Source organism: Entamoeba invadens (genome assembly GCF_000330505.1).
Source record: "Entamoeba invadens IP1 unplaced genomic scaffold scaff_1105074724789, whole genome shotgun sequence".
Lineage (NCBI taxonomy): Eukaryota > Evosea > Mastigamoebida > Endamoebidae > Entamoeba > Entamoeba invadens.
In genome coordinates, this window is record NW_004191596.1 from 72,710 (window position 1) to 97,220 (window position 24,511).

Below are 24,511 nucleotides of genomic sequence, written 5' to 3' on the forward strand. Positions count from 1 at the left end.
ATTCATTTTTAAAAAATTTTAAGACTAGAGTTTTTTATTAATTAACTTTAATTTATTAATTGATTGAATAAACTATATGTAATCGAAAAAAATATTGAAATTGAAAATTTTATAAAATAACATATAATTTGTCATAAAAAACTATGGCATAGTTTACTGTGGATAGGCTGAAAAGGTGTGGATGGTAAATATAGATAGACAATCTTTATTATTACATGTTAGATGTAATGAGTAACATGACTTGTATTTTTTGATGGTTTTGTTGGAATTTGTCGTATGATTCTATTTTAATTATTATGTATTGTTATGATTTTTTAATAACATAAATAATAACTTATTGTTACGATGTGGTAATTTGCCATTTAACTTTTTAACGTTTTTATAATAAAAATTATATTTTATTTAACTATGTTAATAGAATTTGTTATGTGATTATTCTGTCATTTTTATGTTTATTAATAATATACTATTGTAATATAATTTATTGTTATTAATTAATAGTTTAGTTTAGACATAAAACCTTTGTCTTTAACATTTTCAACAAAACCAGAACATTATTTAGGATGTAAAACCCTTCTTTATACGTATAATTTGTGCCAACAAAAAGAACTTTATTTAACAAATTTCAATTCCCAAATATTATTATTAAAATAATAAACTAATGGAGTGTTTATATAAATTACAATACTATTAGTAAAAAGTGATGACAAATGCATTTTTAAGCCACAAATAACAAAAAATAATATTATTTAAAATTGATATTAAAATTAAATATTTTTTAATGCAAAAAACGGGAATTTTCCCAAATTATAATCACATAAATCACTTTTGAAATGTTTTTTCAATAAAAAAACGAAAAAAATAGTGTTACATGTATTAAATAAACGGGATAATACATGTAAATTATGTTAGTAATTTTATTTGTTCATTTTGATCTATTCTTATTTTACCACTCCAAAAAAGGCTGAAAATAGCGTTTTTTCTTACTATGAAATTATTGCAAATATTGGAAATACTCCTTATGGGGGTATTCATGTTTGTGTATGATTTTCGTCCCATAAATGATTATAAGTAACAATTATTAATTTTAAAAATCATAACATATGGTTTAAAACGAAGATTTGGGGTTTTTCGACAAAAAAATAAGATGCTATCCACACAAAATAATCCAATCCACAGGGATTCACCATTTCGGTGTGGATACGCCCTATCACGTTAACACTCTTAATAATAATAAGAAATTAAGAAATTAATAAGAAATTAATAAAACATAGTTTTAAGTTTGCATCTCAAACTAGTTAAAATAAACTAAAAATTTTACAAAATGGACTCCGACACCCAATTTGAATTTGATGATCAAATGTCGTTAGTCTTTATCAGTTCACTATTATGCATAGGGTTACTCCTATTGCTGCTAATCTTCCTTCGTCGGCGTTATCGGACAACGCCATCCTTTCCATGTGAATGTTCTTTATGTTGTGAGAAGCATTTCCGTTCCTCTTTGCGTCGCAAGAAGTACACTAAACTTGATGTCATCCTTCTTTTTCTTATTGTGCTCTTCTCTTCCCTTTTTGCGTTCAACGTGTTATACATTTCACGCGCGGAAGTACCTTCCCCTCCAGAGAAATTTGACCCCTATCACATATTAAGTGTCACACGGGGGTCCAGCGAGAAGGACATTCGTGCGGCTTACCGGCGCTTGTCTCTGAAGTACCATCCCGACAAGAACAAGTTGGAGAGTGCAAAGGAGAACTTCATTTTAGTGACACGGGCGTATGAGGTCTTGACCACACCAAGTAAATTAAGAGCGTGGGAGGAGACCGGGCGAGACGAAGAAGACCACGGCGTCACTTTTGGGATAGGCATGCCGTCCTTTTTGAATGGGCGGAAGAACAAGACTTTCGTCTTGGCCTTTTATGGTATTGTTGTGGTGTTATTGATACCTCTTGGTGTGTTTCTCTTATATTCAAAATGTGGAGGAAAGTCCCGCGGACGCGCTGAATATGCCACAAATGCCGCAGTGTCGCGTATAATGCGGGAACAGATGACTTTAATGAAGGTCGTTGAATTATTGAGTTTTTCAACGGAATTTGCAGATCTTGAAATTGAACAAAGGGACACAACGGACCTTCCTTTATTAGTTCAAAAGATCAAAAGTCAATTTCGAGTTGAGCAAAAGGACTTTTTGCCAGTGCCAATGAAGATTCAAACGTTAATTGGCGCTCATCTGTCAAGACTTCATAATGAAATGCCTCAATACTTAAGAGATGAGTTAGACTATATAATAGAGAAGGCGCCAAATGTGTTAAATAAGTTGGTTTATATAATGATTTCTAAAGGGAATATGGAAGGAGTCTGGTCCACTTTAAAGGTCAATCAAATGATCACGCAGGCAACTGATAACGAAAACGAGCAGATTCCAGATATCGACAATAACAAAGAGAATACTACTGATATATTCAAATTCGAGGAGTTTGTGCAGTTGAGCGAAAATGAAAGAACCGCATTTGTGCAAAAGAACTATAAAATAAACTATAAATTACCAGTAAATTATAGTTTAAAATTCTTTCGATATTTTCCGAGTTCAGTTGAGTTTGTGGTACAGGCGATGAGCGCGACGATGAACCAAAAAGTAGCGAGGGGAGTCCCGTTGATGGTTTTAATCAACGCGTATCGATATCCACGCGAAAACACGGGCGAGTTGAGTGGGCGTTTTAAAGACAAATTTTCGAACATTTTTGAGAGTGAGGGGGGTGAACGTGAAAATCAAAACGAAGACGTTGACGATCAACAGAAAATCAATGAACACAACGAGAAGGTCTTTTTCGATGACAATAAACACGAAATAAAAGAGGACGTGTATGTACATAATCCACTGTGTCCAAATGAAAGACTCGAAAGGTGGTGGTACATTTTGACAGATGCTAGTGACAGCTACGTAATCACCGCGACGTGCGGGTTCATTCAAATTTCAGACAGACCAACGGTCATAAAAATCTATGCAAAGAACCCGAATGGGGTTGGGAAATATCACGTGAATTTGCACTGCATTTGTGACGCTTATATTAACTGTGAGAAAACTTTCCATCTCGATTTTGATGTTGTGGAAAGAACTTTTGAAGACGAAAATGAAGTGAGCGATGCGAGTGAAGAAGAAATGAACGGAGAAGAACAAAAGAGTGACAACGAAGAAAACGAAAGGGAGAGTGTAACAAATGAAGAAAATTAAATTCTTCGTATTTTTAGTTGTTATTTATAATAATATATCACTATAATTTGTATAATATTAACACTTAAAATAACATTTGAGTTTTTACAATTGACCTGTTTTTTGGGGATATATTAAAATTTTTGAAATTTTTGGTGTTTTTACTTTTTCGCTTGTGTAATGTTATCCACATATACTCAGTCTAAAAACGTTGTGCGGGCATTTTTGGACAATCAAAAGTGAAATTTTTCGGGAAACTGTTTGAAACACTCCAAAAACTACGTTTAATAATTATTACTTGGTTTTCAACTGTTTGATTCCTTTTTTAACTTATTTTATGTATATTTTTAAAAAGGACAACGTTTTTAAACAGACTTTAATAATTTTTTAAAGAACTGAAAATATTTTAATAAGAATGAGATTTCCTGTTTTTGAAACCACTTGAATTATGTTCAATATCATTTAGAGTGTTAATTAATCAAAATAACGACAAAGGAAGTTGATTTATTTTGTTGCAAATAATGTATTTACACGGTGCTATAAACTTATTGTAAAAAAATGTAAATAACATTACAATAAAACAGTTGTATAATAAGTTTTATTTATTCTTTTTTCTTTATTATTTTTATTTTAAAAGTTTTAAAAAACATTGGTTTTACTTGATTGTTTATTGAATGGTTTTTTATGTTATTTATTCCAGTTTTTGTTAAGTTTAATTTTACATAATAAAAACTTGTGTATCACCGATAACATTTTTTTTTCTTATTTTAAATACCCAATAAAAAAGATTTTAATGCCCCTGTTTAATGACCATTTGTTGGTATATTAAACTAAATTTATATTATAATAAAAATATTTCATATGAAATAAATCTGTGAAGACAAGTTATTCCACGGAGATAGGAAAGTTCACACATTAACAACATATTTGTGGTGGTGTTTAAGACATTGAAACAACAAACAAAAAAATAATTTAAAACCCATTATTTGTTTCAATTAATCAATGTTTTTTATTTTTACACATAAAATAAATTTTTGGTAATCATTTTTTTTATTTCTGATTGTTTATTCAATGAGAATGAAATGTTTTTAAATTATTATAACACGTCTTTATTTAGTTAAATTAAAACAAAAAATCAATTTAAATCGCAAATTTGATGAAATTGAGATATAAGGATTAAAACTCTAATAAAAAGGTATATTATAATTTGAGGAATATAAAAATATAACAAATAAGTCTTTTAGATATCATTTTATTATATATGTTTAAAGTATTATTCTATGCTATAATGTTATTGCAATACTTGAATACCAATAATAAATATTTTGTTTCAAAAAAAGTTGTTCATCACAATTTTAAAAAATTGAACTTTATTTTTGTTAGTTTAAGATTTTTGTTTCCTTTTAATCACAAATATTGGTTGTTTATTAAAAACAATATGGTGTTATTGAAAATGATTATTTCTATTATTACAATTCAATAAATAAAAAAATACACTATTCGCGTGTGTTAAATTGATACAAAAATATCAACTATCTTGTTATTAAAGTTATTCATGGCGAAAATAACAGACACAATTACACCATCTTTTCCACGTCGACGTATATACAACAACATTTTAGAGACGGTTGGAGGCACTCCATTAGTCAAATTGAACAAAGTAGTTGAATATTACAAGATAGATCCCTCCACGACTATTCTTTTAAAATTAGAATTCTTTAATCCTTTATCTTCTGTCAAAGATCGAGTTGCTTTCAACATAGTGTATCAAGCTCTTCAAGACGGTCGTTTGCGTCCAGGAATGGAACTGATAGAAGCCACCTCTGGGAACACAGGAATTGGTCTTTGTGGGGTTGGTAATGCATATGGCTTTAAAGTGAACATAGTGATGCCGACCAACGAATCCCTTGAGCGTAAGTTGATAATAAAAGCGTGTGGCGCGACTTTAATAGAGACTGAGAGTTCTCTTGGGATGCAAGGCTCCATTGCTTTAGTTGACAAAATGGTGAAGGAAGACCCACAGAAGTATTTTGCAACGAACCAATTTGCAAACCCAGACAACACAAATGCACATCAATCAACTGCACGTGAAATTTGGGAAGATACTAATGGAAAGGTAGACATCTTTGTCTCTGTTATTGGAACGACTGGAACGCTCATTGGTGTTGGTGAGAACCTGAAAAAGAAAAAGAAAGATTTTAAAGTGATAGCTGTTCAATGGGATAGAATACCATGTGGAGGACCATATCTTCCCCTTTGTTGTGAAAGAAGTGGTGGGTTTGTACCTTCGATATTTAAAAGTGAAGTAGTTGATGATGTAGTGATGTACAAAATAGAAGATGCACTCAAAATGGCACGAGCGGTGTGTAAGTACGATGGGATTATGATTGGGAACACTGCAGGACTTGCTGTTTTAGCAGCACTGAAAGAAGCAACTAAAAGTGAGAACAAAGGGAAAACCATTGTAGTTATAATACCATCCTCAGGTGAAAGAGACATGTCGACGGAGTTGTATAACACAGTGGATATTGGAAGTAAAACAGAAATTTTGGATGAACTTTTGAATTGATATTGGTTATTTCTATTTATTTAACTTTAAATGATTACAGTAAAGAGAATATAATATAAGATGGATATCTTTTAAACACAAACACGACAATTTGATGTTTTTATTTTATAGTTTTTTATAATTAATATTTACTACATTTTTATCACACTTAAAACTAGAAATGGTAGTTGTTTTTATTATTTTTTATGGTACTTTATTATTGCAAAAAAATAAAAACTATATTTCTAATTTACATTTAGTTCGAAAAAAATAATACAAATAAACAAAAAATTAAAAAATAAAAAAATGAATTAATTTGCTATTTTTCTGGTCTTCTTGGTTTTTTTTTCTTTAACAATATGTTTGAACCGAAGGGACTTATCAACCAATTTGCATGTTATGGTTTTGAATTTTCCTTTACATTTGACATGAGTAAAACCTCTCAAGAAAGAGAGGGTGTGGGAATTTTGTTCTCTCAAGAGCGGGCATTTATAGCCAATCAAACCTCAAATACCGCTCGATAGAGAACTCTAATTTTAGTTTTAGTCTAAAAAATGCCCGCTCTTGAGAGAACCCGCTCTTGGGAGGTTTTACTGTAATTTCTATTTTTGTTTTTGTCGTTTTGCAATTTTAGAAATTAATAAAAACCCAAAAATAACCAATGAATAAAAACAAATCATTTATATTTTTTTGTGGATAAAATATATTATTTCAGAAGAGAACCGCGTTCTCTTATTTATCATATAGCACACATTCAAACATTTTGTTCACACGCTACACAAAAAGTGGTCAACGACTTTGGCAAAATATATTATCTCGCTCTCACATGCATTGTATATTATATTTTATCACAACCTCTCCTCGCATAATAAATATCGTAATGAATGACTGTTTTGAGTTCAAAATACTTTTTTTATAGTCCAAAATTCGATTTTTTAAATCTGTTGACTTTTTAATCCATTCTTATTTTTTGGAGTTTTATATTATTTAAAATTTGGATCGAAACGTAACAACGTTTTTGATTAATACAATTAATATTTTATATAATATATTATTAAGTTTTAATTGTTTATCGAGATTCATTTGAAATTACAGTCATGCGAAAAAGCTGTCGCGTTTGAAAAAACCTGTCTCGGGTGGTAATGAACTATTCTAGTACTATAAACAAATGATCTGAAATAGAAAATGTTATTTGGAAATGCCGAATATTTTTATTCGATTTTTGTGAAATGACCCTGCAAATAAATCGAATAGAAGCTATACTGTATAGTAAGTAATTATAAATTTACTATAAAATATTTTTTCAAGACAGGTTTTTCCAAACGCGACAGCTTTTTCGCATGACTGTATTATGGCAATAAATGGCAATTAAAATATTTTTTGAAAGCATTTTAATAAAAAACATTATTTTTATAAAATGTTTTTACTTAAGATGTTTGTTATATTATACTATTATATGCAAAATTATTAATAATATATATTATGCTTATTTATTAGTTTATAAAATTATTATTTTATTAAGAATAATTATTCAAACATCAACTTATTCTTTAATAAATAACAGTGATCAGACACACAACATTCAAATGGTGTATTTAACATGTTGTTAACAGCTTTTTATTATCAACAAAACTCACTCTTGATATCCAAGAATGTGTTTATTAAAGTTGACTTTATTAATTTTTATAAAACTAAAACAATATTATAATTTACTATCAATAAAACTATTTATTTTTCATTTTATTTTCAAAAAATCAACAACCTTACAATTATAAATGTTGTGCATTTACCTATCATTCATTTCAATTTATTTATTCAATAGATGTTATCAAAGAGTCTATTACAACAATTTGAAATTCCAATTTTTCAAAATAAAGAGTATAAATTAATATAACAGGGATTCGTTTTTTAACTTTTTAAAACACATATTTTAACATTTTACCCTTTATGACGAACAATAATATTATAACCTTATCCCACGTGTATTATATATATCACTTCATGAATAAAAATAATAAAATAAATATCATCGTTAAGAGAAACGATGACTATTTTTTGGATAAATACAAAAACAGAAATCTCATTTTTCGTTCCAAAAAACAAAAATTGTTGCAAATTTTTACCCGTCACTTCGCAACGGGTTTGTTACAAAACAATATTTGTAAAACATTTATTTTTAAAAGTTACAAATACAATACTTGACTTACAAAAAGCGTTCATATTACTACTACTTGCCTCGCACTCATTCGCGAGACGACTAAATTAACTTTCTCAAAAAAAAACAAATCGATTTGTTCAACTATTTTTATTAAATCAATTTTTTATCTGTTTTTAACAAATTGTGAAATAACTAAATTATCTCATTTGCTTCGATGAACTACTGTGTTTGATGGGAAACAATAATCACCAATTAATTTAATACTTGATGGTATTGTTACACTTTTTAGACTACTGCATTTATAAAAACAAGAATTACCAATTGATGTCACGCTTGATGGTATGTTGACACTATTTAAACTACTACAATTACCAAAACAATCTTTTCCAATAGATGTGACACTGGATGGTATGTTGACACTACTTAGACTACTGCATTCATAAAAACAAGAATTATTAATTGATGTTACACTTGATGGTATTGTTATTTTACTTAGACTTATGCATCTGCAGAAACAATATTCACCAATTGATGTCACACTTGAAGGTATGTTAACACTTCTTAAACTACTGCATTCACAAAAACAACTTTTACCGATTGATGTAACACTCGATGGTATGTTATTACCATATTTCTTTCTATCATTTTTAGTGTAAGTAATGTTTTTAAACTCAATGTTTCGACTTTTGTTTTTGTCAACAGTTTCAAAGTCAAGATTGAACCACACAATGATTCGATAGAACTTTTTTTTAAAAACGGCTTTATTTTCACAATCTTCATTTTTTTCCGTGTTGTTCAAAAATTCATTGCCAAAATTTTCATCCTCTTCTTCCCACAAATGAAGTGTCTCGATGTTTGGAAAATATCCAAGAGTTTTGGAATTTAACGGAATTGGGTTATAATGGAATTTTTCCATATTACCACCAAATTTCTTGCATACAAACTCTAAGTTAATAAAGTCTTTGATTATTGCGAAGTACTTCGACACTATCATGATATGATAACCAGAAAGTCCACACATATTATTTTTCACAGTTTTTTGGTCTTTAAATATTTTCGAAATACTTCTTTGCAAACAATTATAATAAATTATAGATGAATATATAATTCACCATTTGAAGAGATGAGATTATTTTCGTAAAAATACCTATAATTAAATAACAATTTATTAATTAAAATATTTATACATTATTCAAATGTTTGAAATCATTTATGGTAATTACCACGAATGTTATTAATTGTGTTGTTTTAAAAGAAAAAGAATCAATACAATTATTGTACCTTATTGCAATTTGTCACATTTTCACAAATCTTAATGTTCAGCGAATTATGAGAAAAGTAAAAGTTCGGCGAATTATAATTGTTGTGAAATAACTATAATTTAAAAATGGATTGATTTGGATATATTGATTCCCATGTCTGCAGATAATAAAAAAATAATTGATATATAATAAAATAATAAATGATTTGTTATTTTTTTTAATTGTGATGACTTTTTGGGAATTAAATAAAAATTGACTAAAAATATCTTAACCAAATTTTTTAAATGACGAAACAAAAAGTAAACAATTAATTATAACAGGGTCGGCCAAAATCCAGTTTTTAAACAACTTCGTGGCATCTCTAATACGTAAGTTTATTTTTAGTTTTAGCATATTGTTAACAAAAAATTCAAAAGGTTTTTTTGTGTTAAAATGTTTTTAAACAATTGTTAAAACTATTATTAACGATTTGAACATTTTTTAGTGTGATCAAAATATCATTATATTGTGTAAAATTTTAGTTTTTAAGAACAATGTTTGATAAGTTAAAAGCATGTGAAATATTGTGTAACAGAGTTTTTAAAATTAAATAACAATATTCACCAATTATAATACTTGAAGAGACAAAAGATACTTACAACCAATAAAATTTATTAGAAATAATTTATGTGATTTTAACATAAAATTTAATATTTTTACAATTGATATTTAATTATTCAAAACATAGGTGAAAATGAATTATAAACACAAGTTTTGATTTCTTCAATTATGTCCCTTCTGAAATAAAGTTTCAATGAATCAATCAAATTGTATTATTTTGTATTTTTATTAACATTTGCAATAATACAAAACAGACAATGTATTTTTGGATGGAGTAAACCATTTAATTTTCAAAAAACAGTAAAACTTATTTTTAGATAATCTTATCAATGAAAACGATCATTCAAAATACGATAATAATCAGTCAAAATAATAATTACTCATTGAATTGAAAACGAATAAATATATTAGTGCAGCTTTAAAGTTGTTTCATTTACACGCGAATTATATAATTGAAAGGTTTTGGTGTAGAATTATATTAACACAAAGAAATATTTTTATTGTTGTATTTTAAAGTAATTTGAAAAAAACACCATGTTTAATATAAACTATCGTTTTATATTTTTTCATTTTGTCATATGGAATAAATAATTGTGTTTTGTCATTTATTTTTTTGTTTTTCAAAAATGATAATGTTATTTACCATTTTTTTGTTTTTTAAGTTTTTTTTCAATAACATGATCGTTTGGCCGACCCTGATTATAATCAAATTATAATAGTGAATTGTATTGTTCTTGAATTATTCGATAAATTATTGTTAAACTTTGACTTGTCACTCAAAACAACCTTTCTACATAGAATTGTCAACAACCATAAATATACAACCATTATTTTATTTAACGTGGTCAAATTCGACAACAGTTCTTTACAATCTTAAACATTATTATAATGAACCATTTTATATTATTTTTTAACAACATTTAAACTGATGTTTAACCCTTCACTCTTCCAGTACCAAAAATTTCCAAAAAATGTATACTTATTTATATCTTATTCATTTTGAGTATAAATTAGAAAGAAATCATGCAAAAACGCTTTAAACTTTTAATAACCATGGGAAATACTAGGAAACAAAATTAATAGTAAAAAATAATTTAATTTACTACAAATTAATAGTAAATTTTAACCTAAAATCGTATTTTTGTTGAAAAAAATGTTCACTTTTCCTGTGAGGAAAACTTGAAGACTTTTCCTGTAATTATTTTTAAGTTTATACTTTTTTCTTTTTATATCAAAAATTTGTGTATAGTATAATAAACTATACATTATAAGTTTTTCTAAAAACAGGGTTTTAAAATAAGAAAAATTATCAAAAAAAATTAAGATAAAAATTTATTTATTGAAAAACAAGAGATAAATCATACTTTGAAAATTCCAAAAGTAATTATTTTAATTTAGTTTAAATTGCAAATGTTTTGATGTTTTGTAACTAGCGTGTAAAAAAGTTTTTATTGAATTTTAATACTCATAACAAATAACCATATATTATGATATCAGTTGTGCAACCACACTGATTATTAGCGTTCTCACTATATAACCTATTGTTGAAAATTATGTGTATACGAGATATATTTACGAAATTTTTCTTCTTAACTATCGTTTTAAAAAAATCTTTTTCATTACACAAAATAAACCAAATGTATATGAATAACATTACTACCTTTTTCACGTTTTAAAAAAAAAGAACCTTTATATACATTACTCTAAATTATTATAAAATATATTTTAAAACTAATATGTATAACACAACTGTGTTAGACTTTTAATTTATATAACATACAAAAATAAAACGTGCAAACTTTTTATATTTTATAAATGATACATCAAACGTGAACTGAAAAATACAATATTAAAAATAAATACTGTTTTATTTAGAATAACTTTTAGTTTACAAATTTAAGTTTATATTCATTTGTATTCGTGTTATAACAATCATATTTCTGGTATTGGAAGGGTTAAATAGTAAAATTATTAAAATATCGTATGTGAAGTGTTTGTGAACAAAAAGACAAAAGTTGAAATTGTTACAAAATGAGAAATTCCTTTAATTTTTGTGTTATAATTTAAAGTTAAGTTATGTTGCATGTCTACATTGTAAAAAAAACACTCTTTAAAATTTGAACATTTTTTTTCAGAAATGTAATTGTTAACAATGAAACCTTATATTTTAATCATTGTTGTATAATCATTAGAAATGGTAATTAATTGGTGTTTTTATTTTTCTTTTTTTATTGATATTAAAATGTTTAAAACCATATATGTTTTAGCAGCACTGAAAGAAGCAACTAAAAGTGAGAACAAAGGGAAAACCATTGTAGTTATAATACCATCCTCAGGTGAAAGAGACATGTCGACGGAGTTGTATAACACAGTGGATATTGGAAGTAAAACAGAAATTTTGGATGAACTTTTGAATTGATATTGGTTATTTCTATTTATTTAGCTTTAAATGATTACAGTAAAGAGAATAAAACACTCCACTTTATTTTATAAATTCAAATAATATTAATATAATAAAATGTTTTATACTGTTTACCATGAAGGCTAAATATGCTACATGGAGACTTTTTCTGTCGGAGGTGGTAATTTGTATTATACTTTGTTATTATAATGTTATTAGTTAAATTATTATGACGACAGGTTGTGGAAAAAAGTTGGCGTTTTTTCATCCTCCTTTAAGTTAACAAATTTTAAATTTAAGTAGACAAACTTCAAAGCTTACATCAAGTATAATAGCTTCTTAATCCCCTTATTTTTAACTGTCTTATTAAAACTTAAATGACGCTTTTGTTTTTCAATTAACCCGTTTTTACAGGGATAATAATTAATTTTAGATTATTTTACCTTTTTGGGTTGTGTTTTTTGCACATAAACTCTAAAAAATGGAAAATATTTTAATAAATTTGTTATTCCCTGTTTATTGGACCACTTGAATTTTGTTCAATGTTAATTTAAGGTGTTAATGTTATTAAAAGAGAAACAACAAAGTTGATTATACAAACTTTAATTTAACTTTTAGAGTTAATAGATTTTAATAATTACAAATAGAAAATAATAAAACTACAAGTTAATAAATTATAAAAAATGTATTATTATTAATTAAAGTGATTGTTAATGTAAATAATTAATAATGTAAATTATACTAAAACACACCCTTTCTTTTTCTTTGCTGCTATTGTTTGAAGTTCCTTTTTCTCTCTCTGCAATTTAATGTATTGTTTTGCAACATCGATAAACATCTCATCGATGTTAATTCGTGTTCTTGCTGAACACGAGTAAAACGGCACATTCCAATTTAAAGCAAGTCTTTCACCATCTGCTTGTGATACAACTCTTTGAGGCTCTAAGTCACATTTCGACTCACATAAGACCATTACTATTTTCTCGTTATTTTTAATATTAAGAACGTATTCTTTAAAACTTTCTAATTCATTAAAAGAGTCTATAGATAGTATAGAATATATAAATACAAAGCAGTCGCAATTTTTATATATCATTTTAGTCAATTCTTTATATTCGGTGGACTCATCCATTAATATAAAATAGACTTCTATTCCATCAACTTGTTTTAAAACAATATACGAGTCTTCCATTGGATTGGGGACATAATTCTCTTTAAAGATTTGTTTTTCAAATTGAAGTTTGGTTGTCGTTTTACCAACACCCTTTGCTCCTATTAAACATACTATACAATCCAAACGCCTGTTCATTTTTAATTATTATTTTTAATTATAGATTTTATTAATTTTTAGTTCACTTGGTCATGTTCTTTTGTTCTTACTGATTTTTTTGATGTTTTTGCTTTGTTTGAAGTAAATAACAATTCATAATCGATATGTAGAAAAAAGCTTGTTTGCAAATTATAGTAAATTATAACATTAGTTGCTATAATATTAAAAACATTTTGTATTATTTCAAAAACATTAATTAAAAATCCAAAAAAACAGAAAAATAGAAACTAATAATAAATGGTTGTTTATAATAAAATATAGTTATTCTTAACCAGATGGACTTTTTTCCACCAACTCAATCTGTTTTATTTTTTTATTGACTTATTTAGTTTCAACAATTTATATAATATACGATAACTTTACTATTATCATTTTAAATAACATTGAACATAATTCAAGTGGTCTAATAAACAGGTAATTACACGTTTATTAGATATATTTCCCGATTATTCAAAGTTTATTCCATGCATATCAATACACAAGCCAAAAAGGTAAAAATAGTTTAAAATGACAATCTATTATTATATTAAAAACAAGTCAATTGTAAATATTTAATTAATTAATTGACTCATTTTTCAAAATGTGAGTTAATTTAATTAAATTAAAAACTACGAAAACTCATTAACTTAATAAAAATATGAATAACGAAGAAAACAGTGTTGTAGTAATTGATAATGGTTCCTCCGCTATAAAATCGGGATTTGCTGGCGATGATAATCCTCTTAACATATTTCCAACTTTAGTTGGAAGATCAAAATCGCGTATTCAATTCAGTCATCAGAACAACACAACTGAATATTATATAAACGATTCTTTAAATACCAAAACCAATTTTTTTGACGAAATAAGTCCAATACAAAATGGTCAAGTAAAAGATTTTGACGCATTAAGTGCACTATGGAAATACATTTTTGAAGAAAAACTTCGCATCGATTCAAGTGAAAAACACATGTTACTCACAGAGGATTTTGAACTTTCATATAGTGTTAGAGAGAAGATGAGTGAAATCATGTTTGAGTCGTTTAAAGTCCCTTCTCTGTATATCTGTCGACCTTCTGTGTTGCCGATCTACTCGGCGGGAACTACAACTGGTCTTGTTGTGGAGAGTGGGGAAAGCACTTTTCGACTTGAATTTATGTACGACGGTTTTTCGTATCAAAACAGTACATTTCACAATTCTTTAACTGGCGGCTGTGTTACAGAAACACTCAGAAGACTTCTTACCAAAAAGTTTAATACATCAACTTTAAATTTTAACCGCGAGACTTTGCAGGAAATTAAAGAAAATTTGTGTTCTTGTACGACAGACTTTGCAACCAAAAGAACTCAAAAATCGAGTGAATTAGAGAAGGAATTTGAACTTCCAGATGGGACAATTCTACGTCTTGGAATTGTGCGATTTGAAGTTGCTGAGGCACTTTTTGAACCACAAAAATACGATATCGACTGTGAAGGTATACAGCACTATATAGCAAATTCCATTCAAAAATGCGATTTAAATAGTCGAAAATATTTTTTGAGTAACATTATATTAGCTGGTGGAAATACTATGTTTGATGGAATTGATAAAAGACTACAACACGAAATCAATAAACTTGTGGCTAAAAATGCAAAAGTTAAAATTATTACATTGCCAGAAAGAAAATTGTCGGCTTGGATCGGAGGGTCCATTTTGGGGTCTTTAAATAGCTTTGAACAGGCTTTGGTGAGTCGAGAAAAGTATATGGAATATGGGAGTAGTCTTATACATTTGAATTGTCAATTATAACTCTTTTTTATATGTTACTTTTTTTCAAAAGTTATAATAATTTTTATTTAATGAAATTTAGCACTATACTCGGTCTGGAAACGTTGCCGGGTATTTTTAGACCATTAAAACTGAATATTTTGGGAAACAATTCGAAACACTCCCAAAACATTGTTTCATATTTTTTACCAGGTTTCAACGTTTTTTCTAATTCTTAAATAATTAAACTTGTTTTGTGTAAATTTTTGTCAAATGGACAACTTTTTACAAGCGGACAACGTTTTTAGACAGACTTTAAATATAATTTTGAACAATTCTGATCGAAATGAAACAAATAAACAATTTGTTTATAGTTTATAGAATAAATAAATGTAACAACTATACATAAGGTTTGCTTGATAAAATAAATATTTAAAATGGGTTAAAAAATATTCAATTTCTTATTATTTAAAAGTTACATAATAATGTTATAAGAAATGATTGTAAAGGAAAAACACCATAATGTCCATTCAATAATATAAATAATAATAATAATAATCACTTTATTCCTTGAAAAAAAAATATAGATATTTTTAAATTTATATAAACCATTTTTATAGTATTTTAAAATAAAGTTTTTTTTAGTGTTTTTGGAGTGGACTGAATAAAGTATCTTAATAAAAAGGGAAAACCAAATAACTTAAAAGTTGTTTTAAGTATTACATGAAGTTTTTTTAAAGCAGTATGTTAAAAAATGCAAATAAGTTCCTAGTTAATAATTTATATAAATAATCCCGTTTTTATTGAAATTCTAAGAGTAATAAAAAAACAACTTTAAGGTTCACTGTTTTTTAATCACTCTGATTATAGAAATATTGTGTTTTAAAACATTAATAACAATCAAACCAATTATAATCATTTTAAAATTTCCCCCAAAACAGTAACTATTACTAATAATTATATTATATTAAGTTATAGTTATCGACATAAATTAAGTAATAAATTGTTATTATAATAGATGTTACTAATAAAATTGATGTTATTAGAGTTCTTTATAAATATAACACAACCTCAGATTAATATAAATTTGTTATTGTAACTATAGTAATTTACTATAAAATAGTTTAAATATTGAAAATATAATAAAATGGATCAAAACAGATACATTATTATTACAAATCGACATTTATTATCTTTCTTTGCATTTTAAAAAACAAATTATATATTATAATAATTTAAATTAAAATTTATAGTTTGAGACTCTCTGTCGATTTTTTGTTTCAAACCCGTTTCATTTTTTGTATAAGTCATTTAAAACAAGGAAACTATAAATAAACTATATTTATTAAATCTTGATCTAAAACATCGACATAAAACAACAATATAATTATATCGTTTTATCTTGCTTTTCATTTTTTACAAATACACTTTTATCTGAAATAAAATACATCTTGTAAGACCATTACATGGGTTTTGTCTGTATTATTTTGATCAACCTTATTGTTTTGACAACATCCACTGTATGTCAACCGACGAGTTCTGATTGCTCGACTGGCTTCAAATTGTTAGGTTTGTGTTTATATTTGATTCAACCATAAAAACTAATTTTTATTATTGATATTCGATTTTTTTGGTGTTGTTATTTGAGCTTTTTTTATTTTTCCATTGCAATTTTATCAAAAAAATAAACTACGAAATCGTTTTCAAATCTTTTTTTATTAACTTACACAAAAAATATTTTAATGTCATTCCTGGTTCTTCATTACTAATTACAAACATGTATTATACTTATAATATAATTTACTTTTTTTAATTTACACAATAATAATGTATTATAATTATTAAATAATTATACTATTAATTATACTATACTAATAACACGGTATTAGAATTATTAGCTAATTTAACTATTCATAAATAATATATTCTATTCTACTTATTACCTATTTTACTATCAATTTGATAAATGTATTATAATTATAATATAATTTTGATTTAAAATAAAAATAAAACACTGTATTAAAATGATTAGTTAATTTAACTATTGATAAATAATATATTGTATTATACTTTTTAATTATTTTACTAATATATACCAATAAATATCTTATAATAGAAGACTTACAGACAGACATCACGAGTGGAGATAGGATAGCGGATTGTTCTTTAGTGTACGTGAGCCGTGACTTTGTTCTTACAAAAAGTTGTTTGATGAACTTTACAGTGATTCCCGTCTTTGAATTAGATGGGATTATTGCGATAGATTTTTCAGAAGAATTTTTTGAGAAAGAAGGAGGCATTTTACTTGACAAAAATGCTGTGGTGACTTTGAGGAATAAGAAACACATAGAGAAGTATCACTCCTTTCAGGCGTCGAATAATGCGACGTTGATTATTCCGGGGACTTTGGCGTTGTTATCGAAATTAACAGTTCCACCCAAACTGAAACTTTTAATTGAAGAAGACTTGAGTTGCAATTCGGACTTTGTTATGAGTGAAGGAAGTATTTTGGAAGTCAGTGGGACACTAACTTTACTTAAGAACTGTGAGATGAAGGAAAACACTAAAATTGGTATTAAAGGAGAAGTCGTGGTCCAGGGAGCCACTTTAAAAATGACTCAAAGTACTTTACATGCAAATTCAATGGAATTTAGTGATTCAAATTCAGTGATAGAAATTGGGGAAGGCTGCGACATGACTTTGAGTGAAATTACTATGGGAAGTAACTCGATGATGTCTTTTAAAGGCAACTCGAAGCTCAAAATTGAAAGTGGCGAATTTGTGTTGAAGGACGACAGTCTTTTAAATATTTTAACAAACACTTTGGACTTCTCTGATATCAAGAAAATCGTTTTAAAAGACAATTCAAGACTTAGTGTGAGAAATACAGTACAAGGGACTTTTAAGTTCTGTAGCGAACTTATTGCAGACGATTTTTCAAATGTGTTAATTTCAAGTTCTAGCACATTTGAAATGAATAACATTTCTATATATAATGATGCTCTATTCACTGTCACAGATTCGCCACAGATATCATTTAATAGTATCAATTTATATAGTAAAAGTACTTTATTGATATCTGAAAGTGCACTCCAACTGAGAGGTAATTCAATGGTTTTGGCGGACACTTCAATATTAAAAATTGTTAATACGAAGACGGTAAACAAAGTTAGTACCTTCAATTTTAAAATCGAGTTACACACATCTTCGAATTTAATGTGTCAAAGTGCACTTCCTCTTTCCTTTGATATTTTAATATCAATTTTTGACGAATCAAAATTAGAAATTGTAGACACCAACATTAAAACTTCTGAGTTATTGAATAAATTTACCAACAGTGTTGGAATCAATTTATATAACAATTCGACGTTTTCACTCATTGGAAATGCGCAGATGAATTACTCCAAAGACGTCGTTCTTCACGATTTTTCGACACTTTTGTTGTCATCAAATAAGCAAACCTTTCAACCAACGTTTTTCACTCATATTATACAAGCAAAGGACAACTCCTTTATAACCATTCCCAATAACTCAAACAGTGTTATTGCAGCTCAATTAATCTTTTCTGAATACAGTAAAGTCGATATCGGCATTTCCTCTCAATTTACTATTAATAAACCATTAATAACTATTGATTTTACTAATCAAACGTGTCTTCTGTTATTAACATCTTCCTCTTCATTTACTATGGAGTCGGCGTGTAGAGTATATATAGACTCTTGTGTAGAGATGAAGCACGCGTCCACTTTCACTGTCAAAAACGAGAGTGTTTTAACGGTAGCGAAAGGCATAATAACTCGTGCCAGTGATTATTTTACTTCCGTTATAATTATTGAGTCGACGTCACGGCTGTATTTTAATTGTGAGAGTTACGATAGAGAGTACTGCCGTTTGCATCTGAGTGATGTAGTGAAAGATGTGAATTGTTACTCCGTGAGTCTTTCACGGTCGACTGTAATTGAAGCGCCGGGGCGGTCTATAGAGGACTACCCACTCTTCTCGAGTTCCAATGGGATCTTTGAAGTTGATCCGAAGAGTTTTGAGAAGATCACAAGTTGTGTTGACATCTTCTCATCGCCATATGGAATTAATATTTTAATTGCTTTGGAAACTTTTGCAGTAGTTGGGTATGACGAGAGAGTCTACAGGTACTGCCCAAGTACTATGGAAATGTCGACTGAAGTCTTTTGCCATATGAATGGGACTCAATGGATCGAAGGTGATGAAGAAGAAACGGAATACCCATATCCATTCACTCATAGACATTGCCCTCTACCTTATGATAGTGCTTATGTCAATCACTTTAATGTCATCGCAGAGCACACTTATATCAACACTTTGAACGAAAACTTGAATGTTAATTTTGTGAGAAAACCGGTGTGGATTACACATAATAGAACAAGTAAAAGTGTTAAGCATATCACAGGGAACGTCGCGGGGCTTTTCTATATAAACGAATTTAATATCACAACAGGGTGTCCGGTAACTGAACACCTTAATACAAGCGCCTGGGTGCAAAATACACTGACTTTCAATCAGTCGTGTATCAACGAGAAGTTGCCCGACTTGCAAGTCTACACCTCCGCATTGATCATTGGGACCTTCCAAATGCGATTTGTAACAACAACAGACGTCATAGTGTCATTCCACAAGAACACAACACTCGCTAAGGAAATTAACACATCCAAAAATTTGACGTCGAATATTATGGCGATGTACCAGCACGGCGTCAATTTCACTAGATTTAACACAAAATGTGCGGCTGGATACGTCTTTTATAATAAAACGGCGTTTGTCACACAACTCAAAGTTCTGTCGGACGTCAAAACCGTTTGTGAGAGCGACGAGGCCTTCAACGAAGTCACCAAAACGTGTCAAAACTGTCACATTTTATATGGAAATGCATGTCAGAAGTGTGTGAGTGACACGTGTACGTTGTGTGATTTAAAGTATCGTTTAGACAGTACTGGGCACTGCACTTCAATTGAAAAGTGTTTGATTTATTCTTCAAGTTATTGTGTAGAATGTGAGAGTGGGTATTGGGCGGACAGTCAGTGTGTTTCGTGTCAAATTGGATGTCAAAAGTGTACCAAAAGTGGGTGTACCTTATGTGAGAACAACAGCTCGTTAATTCTTAATGGAAATTGTGTCCCAATACCAAATAGTTTAATTATAGTTCCACAAACTATAATTGCCTGTGAGAGGAATTATTACTCGACGACTGTAATGTGTGCGTTGTGCACTTCTAAGTACCCAAACTGCGAGGAGTGCAATACTAAAAGTTGTTTAAAATGCAATTTGGGATATGTTTTAATAGGACAAGATGGCTCTTACAGCTGTCAGGATATGCACTGTAAGACGATAAAAACGCCTGAGAAGTGTTTAGAGTGTTCAGAAGAGTATTTTCTGAATATAGAAGGGGACTGTGTGCCTATAATTGAACACTGCAGATATTATGATACCACCAAATGCATTGAATGCGACAGTCCAAATTATTATTTAGTAAATAACAAATGCACGACGAATGAATCGGAAACTCATTGTTATCAATCGACTCAGATAGGGTGTGTGGAGTGTGTTGATGGGTACTACAGTGACGGCTCAGTATGTAACAAGTGCAACACGAAATGTAAAAAGTGTGTCTCAACCTTTGATACGTGCACATCGTGTATAACTGGTGCTTCACTAATTGATAACAAGTGCGTCACGGTCTTCTCATTAGAAGGGATTTGTCTTCAATTCAATCAATATGGATTTTGCACAGCATGTAACACGACATATTATGTCTCCGACGGGGGGTGTCTTCAATGTACATCTCCATGTCATGAGTGTCTTTCCAGTGGTAAATGTACTAATTGTATCTCAAACTATTACTTACTAGATAATGGAAAGTGCGAGTTAATAAGTTCGATTCTTCATTGTAAGACAGCACAGACGAACATTGGGTGTGTCATATGTGACGACGGATTCTATTTAAAATCGAAAATCTGTGTTAAATGTGGAGAAGAGTGTATTTCATGTACTTCAGAGAGTCTCTGTCTTAATTGCAGTAATAATAAAATGATAGAAAATGGCGCTTGTGTGGATAGAATGGAAATTAAAGGGTGTACCACACTCGTTAATTCTTATTGCGAAAAGTGCGACTTCTGGAAAATGCCATCTGAAGATAAGACGAACTGTAAGAGTCACGTTGTGTGGTGGGTCATTCTGCTTCTCACAATTGTGGCGGTCGTCATATTGATAGTAACCATTTTAATTGTTATATATATAGCAATTGTAATAATGAGGCACAAAGAGCAACACATTCGCTATACAAAGTACCACATTTTCATGTTAAAAAAGGCAATACACCAGATCGAGTACTTTCCTCTGAATACTGAAAGTGCTTTAGTGATGTCTCCAAAGGAACTTTCATTTAGTCCAGAAGCGCATCAGATACCCGTTGATGAAGATACGAGTCTTCAAGTGATCATTGGGAATGTCGGCAATTCCCCACAGAAAATCCAGTTTGTGACATTTAAAAGAAAGAGGAAGTACATCTTGAAATTTTCGCCAAAGGTGGTTGTGTTACGACGAGGAGAAGCGTGTGAATTTACTTTGACGATTCATCCCATTTGCTCCTTAAAAATCCGTGACAAAATTGGAGTCGTGTCCTGCGCTCTAAAAACTGGAAATGAGAAAGTTAACGAAGTGAGTGTTTTCGCAGAGACAATGTTATCAACAAAACTCGACAAAGACAATTTAAAGGAAATCTCTGTGATCGGAGAAGGCTCGTTTGGTGTTGTCTTTAAAGGGACTTTTAATGACCAAATAGTAGCTATTAAGCGAATTAGAACGGAAACTAATAGAGACGACGCCTTCGAAGAATTCGAAAAAGAAGTTTCCATGTTAGACAAATTTAGATGTGAGTATATCGTCCACTTCTATGGAGCCTGTTTTCTGCCGAATTATTTGTGTTTGGTAACAGAATTGGCTGAATTCGGAAGTATCCAAGACGTAAAAGATAAAATGCCAATCGACATCTATCCTCTGCATTTAAAAACAAAGTTAATGGTGGACGCGGCAAAAGGAGTCGAGTATTTACATATCAATGGCATTTTCCATAGAGATATCAAACCAGCTAATATACTCGTGACTTCTTTGGCAGAGGGACAAAAAGTCAACGCAAAATTGACGGATTTCGGTAGCTCAAGAAATGTAAATTGTTTGAAACAAAACAGCACGTTTACTAAAGGAATTGGAACACCAGTTTGTTATTTTTATCTTTTAATTGTATTAATATATAATATTTTATTATATATTATAATTATAATTATAATTTAATATATAACTTTATCACAAGTTGAAATAATTGTTTTATTATAGTATTTATAATTATTAAAAATAGTATTATCATTTGGTTTTATTATAGTTGTTTTTATATACTTGATATAGTATTATTTATAGTTTGGTAAGTTGTATTTAATGGTAAATAATATAGTTTAAATACAATAATAATACAATAAAAATTAATTAATAATAATTTGTAATTTAATGTATAATTTAATTATAATATGACTGATTGAAAAAATTATAAATAATATAGTTTTAATACTATAAAAATACAACTAAAATAAAAACACTATGATGCTTTGTTTTATTATAATAATTATTAGTAATAAATAGTACTTACTATATTTATTTATATCTAAATTATTTTACAAAACCATTTATAACATTTTATCTAAATAAAATAATTATATTATATAGTATATACTACATAATATAAAAATAATAACTTTTAATAATACTAATAATATATTAATAAGAATCACACCATATTTATAATAATAAAAAGTACTATATATGGTCATAAATATATTAAATAATACTATATTATAGTATATTGAATTAATCAATAGCTGTATATGGCACCCGAAGTATTGATAACTGGAAAATATGGGTTTGAATCTGACACGTACTCATTTGGTATGTCATTATATGAAGTAATAGGGTGGTGCAGTGCTTTTTCAGAGTGCAGATATGTATGGAACATTGCATCAAAAACATCAAACGGAGAACGACCAGCGTTTTCCCCAAATCACAAACTGTTTGAAGATGTAATTGCTTCGTGTTGGCGACACGAAATAAAACAAAGGATTTCTATGAGCGAAGTTGTTCAGAAATTAGAAATTATATACGAGAATCTCAACCAAAACACTGATAAAAATAGCAAAGCGCCACAATTTTTATTGTTGTAAAGGGGGCAGACCTTTCCCACCCTCACCCCGTCTAAATATAGAATTAATTTACTATATTTTATAATTTTATAATTATAATTATAGTAAATGGGCGTTTTGGATAATATTAGGTCTGGTTCCCGAATTCAAGAAATGCCGAAAATTCACCTCGAGTTAGTGGAAACCGAGTGAGACGGAACATTGAAAAGAAGGCTCATAAAAACGCACTCAAATAGTCTGTTTGTGCACCGTTTCATTCACTTTCCAAGTCCTCCCTTGGCGCGGATCCCCCCTGACCCCCCCCCGCAAGCGGGGGGAACCACATCCGCGTCCACACAGTACGGACAAGGAAAGTGGGTGACATGGGGACGCACAAACAGTGGCTGAAAAGTGGATTCCCTTCAAAAAACACTCGCGGCAAATATTTTATTTTGGTAAACGGGGTGAGGGTGGGAAAGGTCTGCCCCGTTGTAAAGTGGTTAAAACATTTTATTTTATTTTATTTTATTTGATTAAAGATGTTTGATTGAATGGCAAAAAAATTGCTGGATACATGGTTAGTAAAATATATATAAAATAATAACACATTGGACATAGCCTTACAAATGTTCTTTTTCACAAAATCCAGAAATAATCTTGCAAATAACCCGTGTTTTCAATGATATAATATTTATTAATAAAATAAAATTTCTTTAAATCTAAGCTTGAAATTTCAAAAATATTGAATAAATTCCCAGTTATCAGTTATTATTATTCCCAAATTTCATTGTTATACAGATACAAGAATTATTGGTTGTCACAGAAAAGTGGTTGTCATGAGAATAATGTTATTAAAAACAAAAAAATAATAATTTCCAAATATACAATTTGTGTTTCATTTAAAACAGTAACAGTATTGTTAGGTTAAATCAAAAATTCCAACTTCAATGAAAACACATTTTTGAACACTCTAAAAGTAAATTTTAAAATTAAACTCGTTCAAACAGTAAAGCTGATTGTTTGAACATGTTTGGTAATGAAAATGTATTTAATTCAAATGCATTGTTTTTTGTATAGAAT

General features: G+C 28.7%; 6 protein-coding genes across 6 annotated transcripts; 4 read left to right on the plus strand and 2 right to left on the minus strand.

Annotated features, from left to right (window-relative positions):
* Window positions 1-1,324: 1,324 nt before the first annotated feature.
* On the plus strand, window positions 1,325-3,229 carry EIN_002120 (hypothetical protein; the record flags this gene model as incomplete). The annotated part of the gene is made up of 1 exon (XM_004182859.1): window positions 1,325-3,229. One exon carries the CDS (start codon window positions 1,325-1,327, stop codon window positions 3,227-3,229), a length of 1,905 nt encoding a protein of 634 aa, XP_004182907.1.
* Window positions 3,230-4,763: 1,534 nt separating this feature from the next.
* On the plus strand, window positions 4,764-5,777 carry EIN_002130 (cysteine synthase A, putative; the record flags this gene model as incomplete). The annotated part of the gene is made up of 1 exon (XM_004182860.1): window positions 4,764-5,777. The coding sequence occupies one exon, from the start codon at window positions 4,764-4,766 to the stop codon at window positions 5,775-5,777; it is 1,014 nt and encodes a 337-aa protein (XP_004182908.1).
* A 2,339-nt stretch (window positions 5,778-8,116) lies between these two features.
* Window positions 8,117-8,935, minus strand: EIN_002140 (hypothetical protein; the record flags this gene model as incomplete). Its single annotated transcript, XM_004182861.1, has 1 exon — window positions 8,117-8,935. One exon carries the CDS (start codon window positions 8,933-8,935, stop codon window positions 8,117-8,119), a length of 819 nt encoding a protein of 272 aa, XP_004182909.1.
* Window positions 8,936-12,913: 3,978 nt separating this feature from the next.
* EIN_002150 (hypothetical protein) lies at window positions 12,914-13,486 on the minus strand (the record flags this gene model as incomplete). Its single annotated transcript, XM_004182862.1, has 1 exon — window positions 12,914-13,486. One exon carries the CDS (start codon window positions 13,484-13,486, stop codon window positions 12,914-12,916), a length of 573 nt encoding a protein of 190 aa, XP_004182910.1.
* A 658-nt stretch (window positions 13,487-14,144) lies between these two features.
* On the plus strand, window positions 14,145-15,275 carry EIN_002160 (actin, putative; the record flags this gene model as incomplete). The annotated part of the gene is made up of 1 exon (XM_004182863.1): window positions 14,145-15,275. The coding sequence occupies one exon, from the start codon at window positions 14,145-14,147 to the stop codon at window positions 15,273-15,275; it is 1,131 nt and encodes a 376-aa protein (XP_004182911.1).
* Window positions 15,276-17,444: 2,169 nt separating this feature from the next.
* Window positions 17,445-23,473, plus strand: EIN_002170 (protein serine/threonine kinase, putative; the record flags this gene model as incomplete). The annotated part of the gene is made up of 2 exons (XM_004182864.1): window positions 17,445-22,481; window positions 23,135-23,473. 2 exons carry the CDS (start codon window positions 17,445-17,447, stop codon window positions 23,471-23,473), a joined length of 5,376 nt encoding a protein of 1,791 aa, XP_004182912.1.
* Between the last annotated feature and the right edge of the window lie 1,038 nt (window positions 23,474-24,511).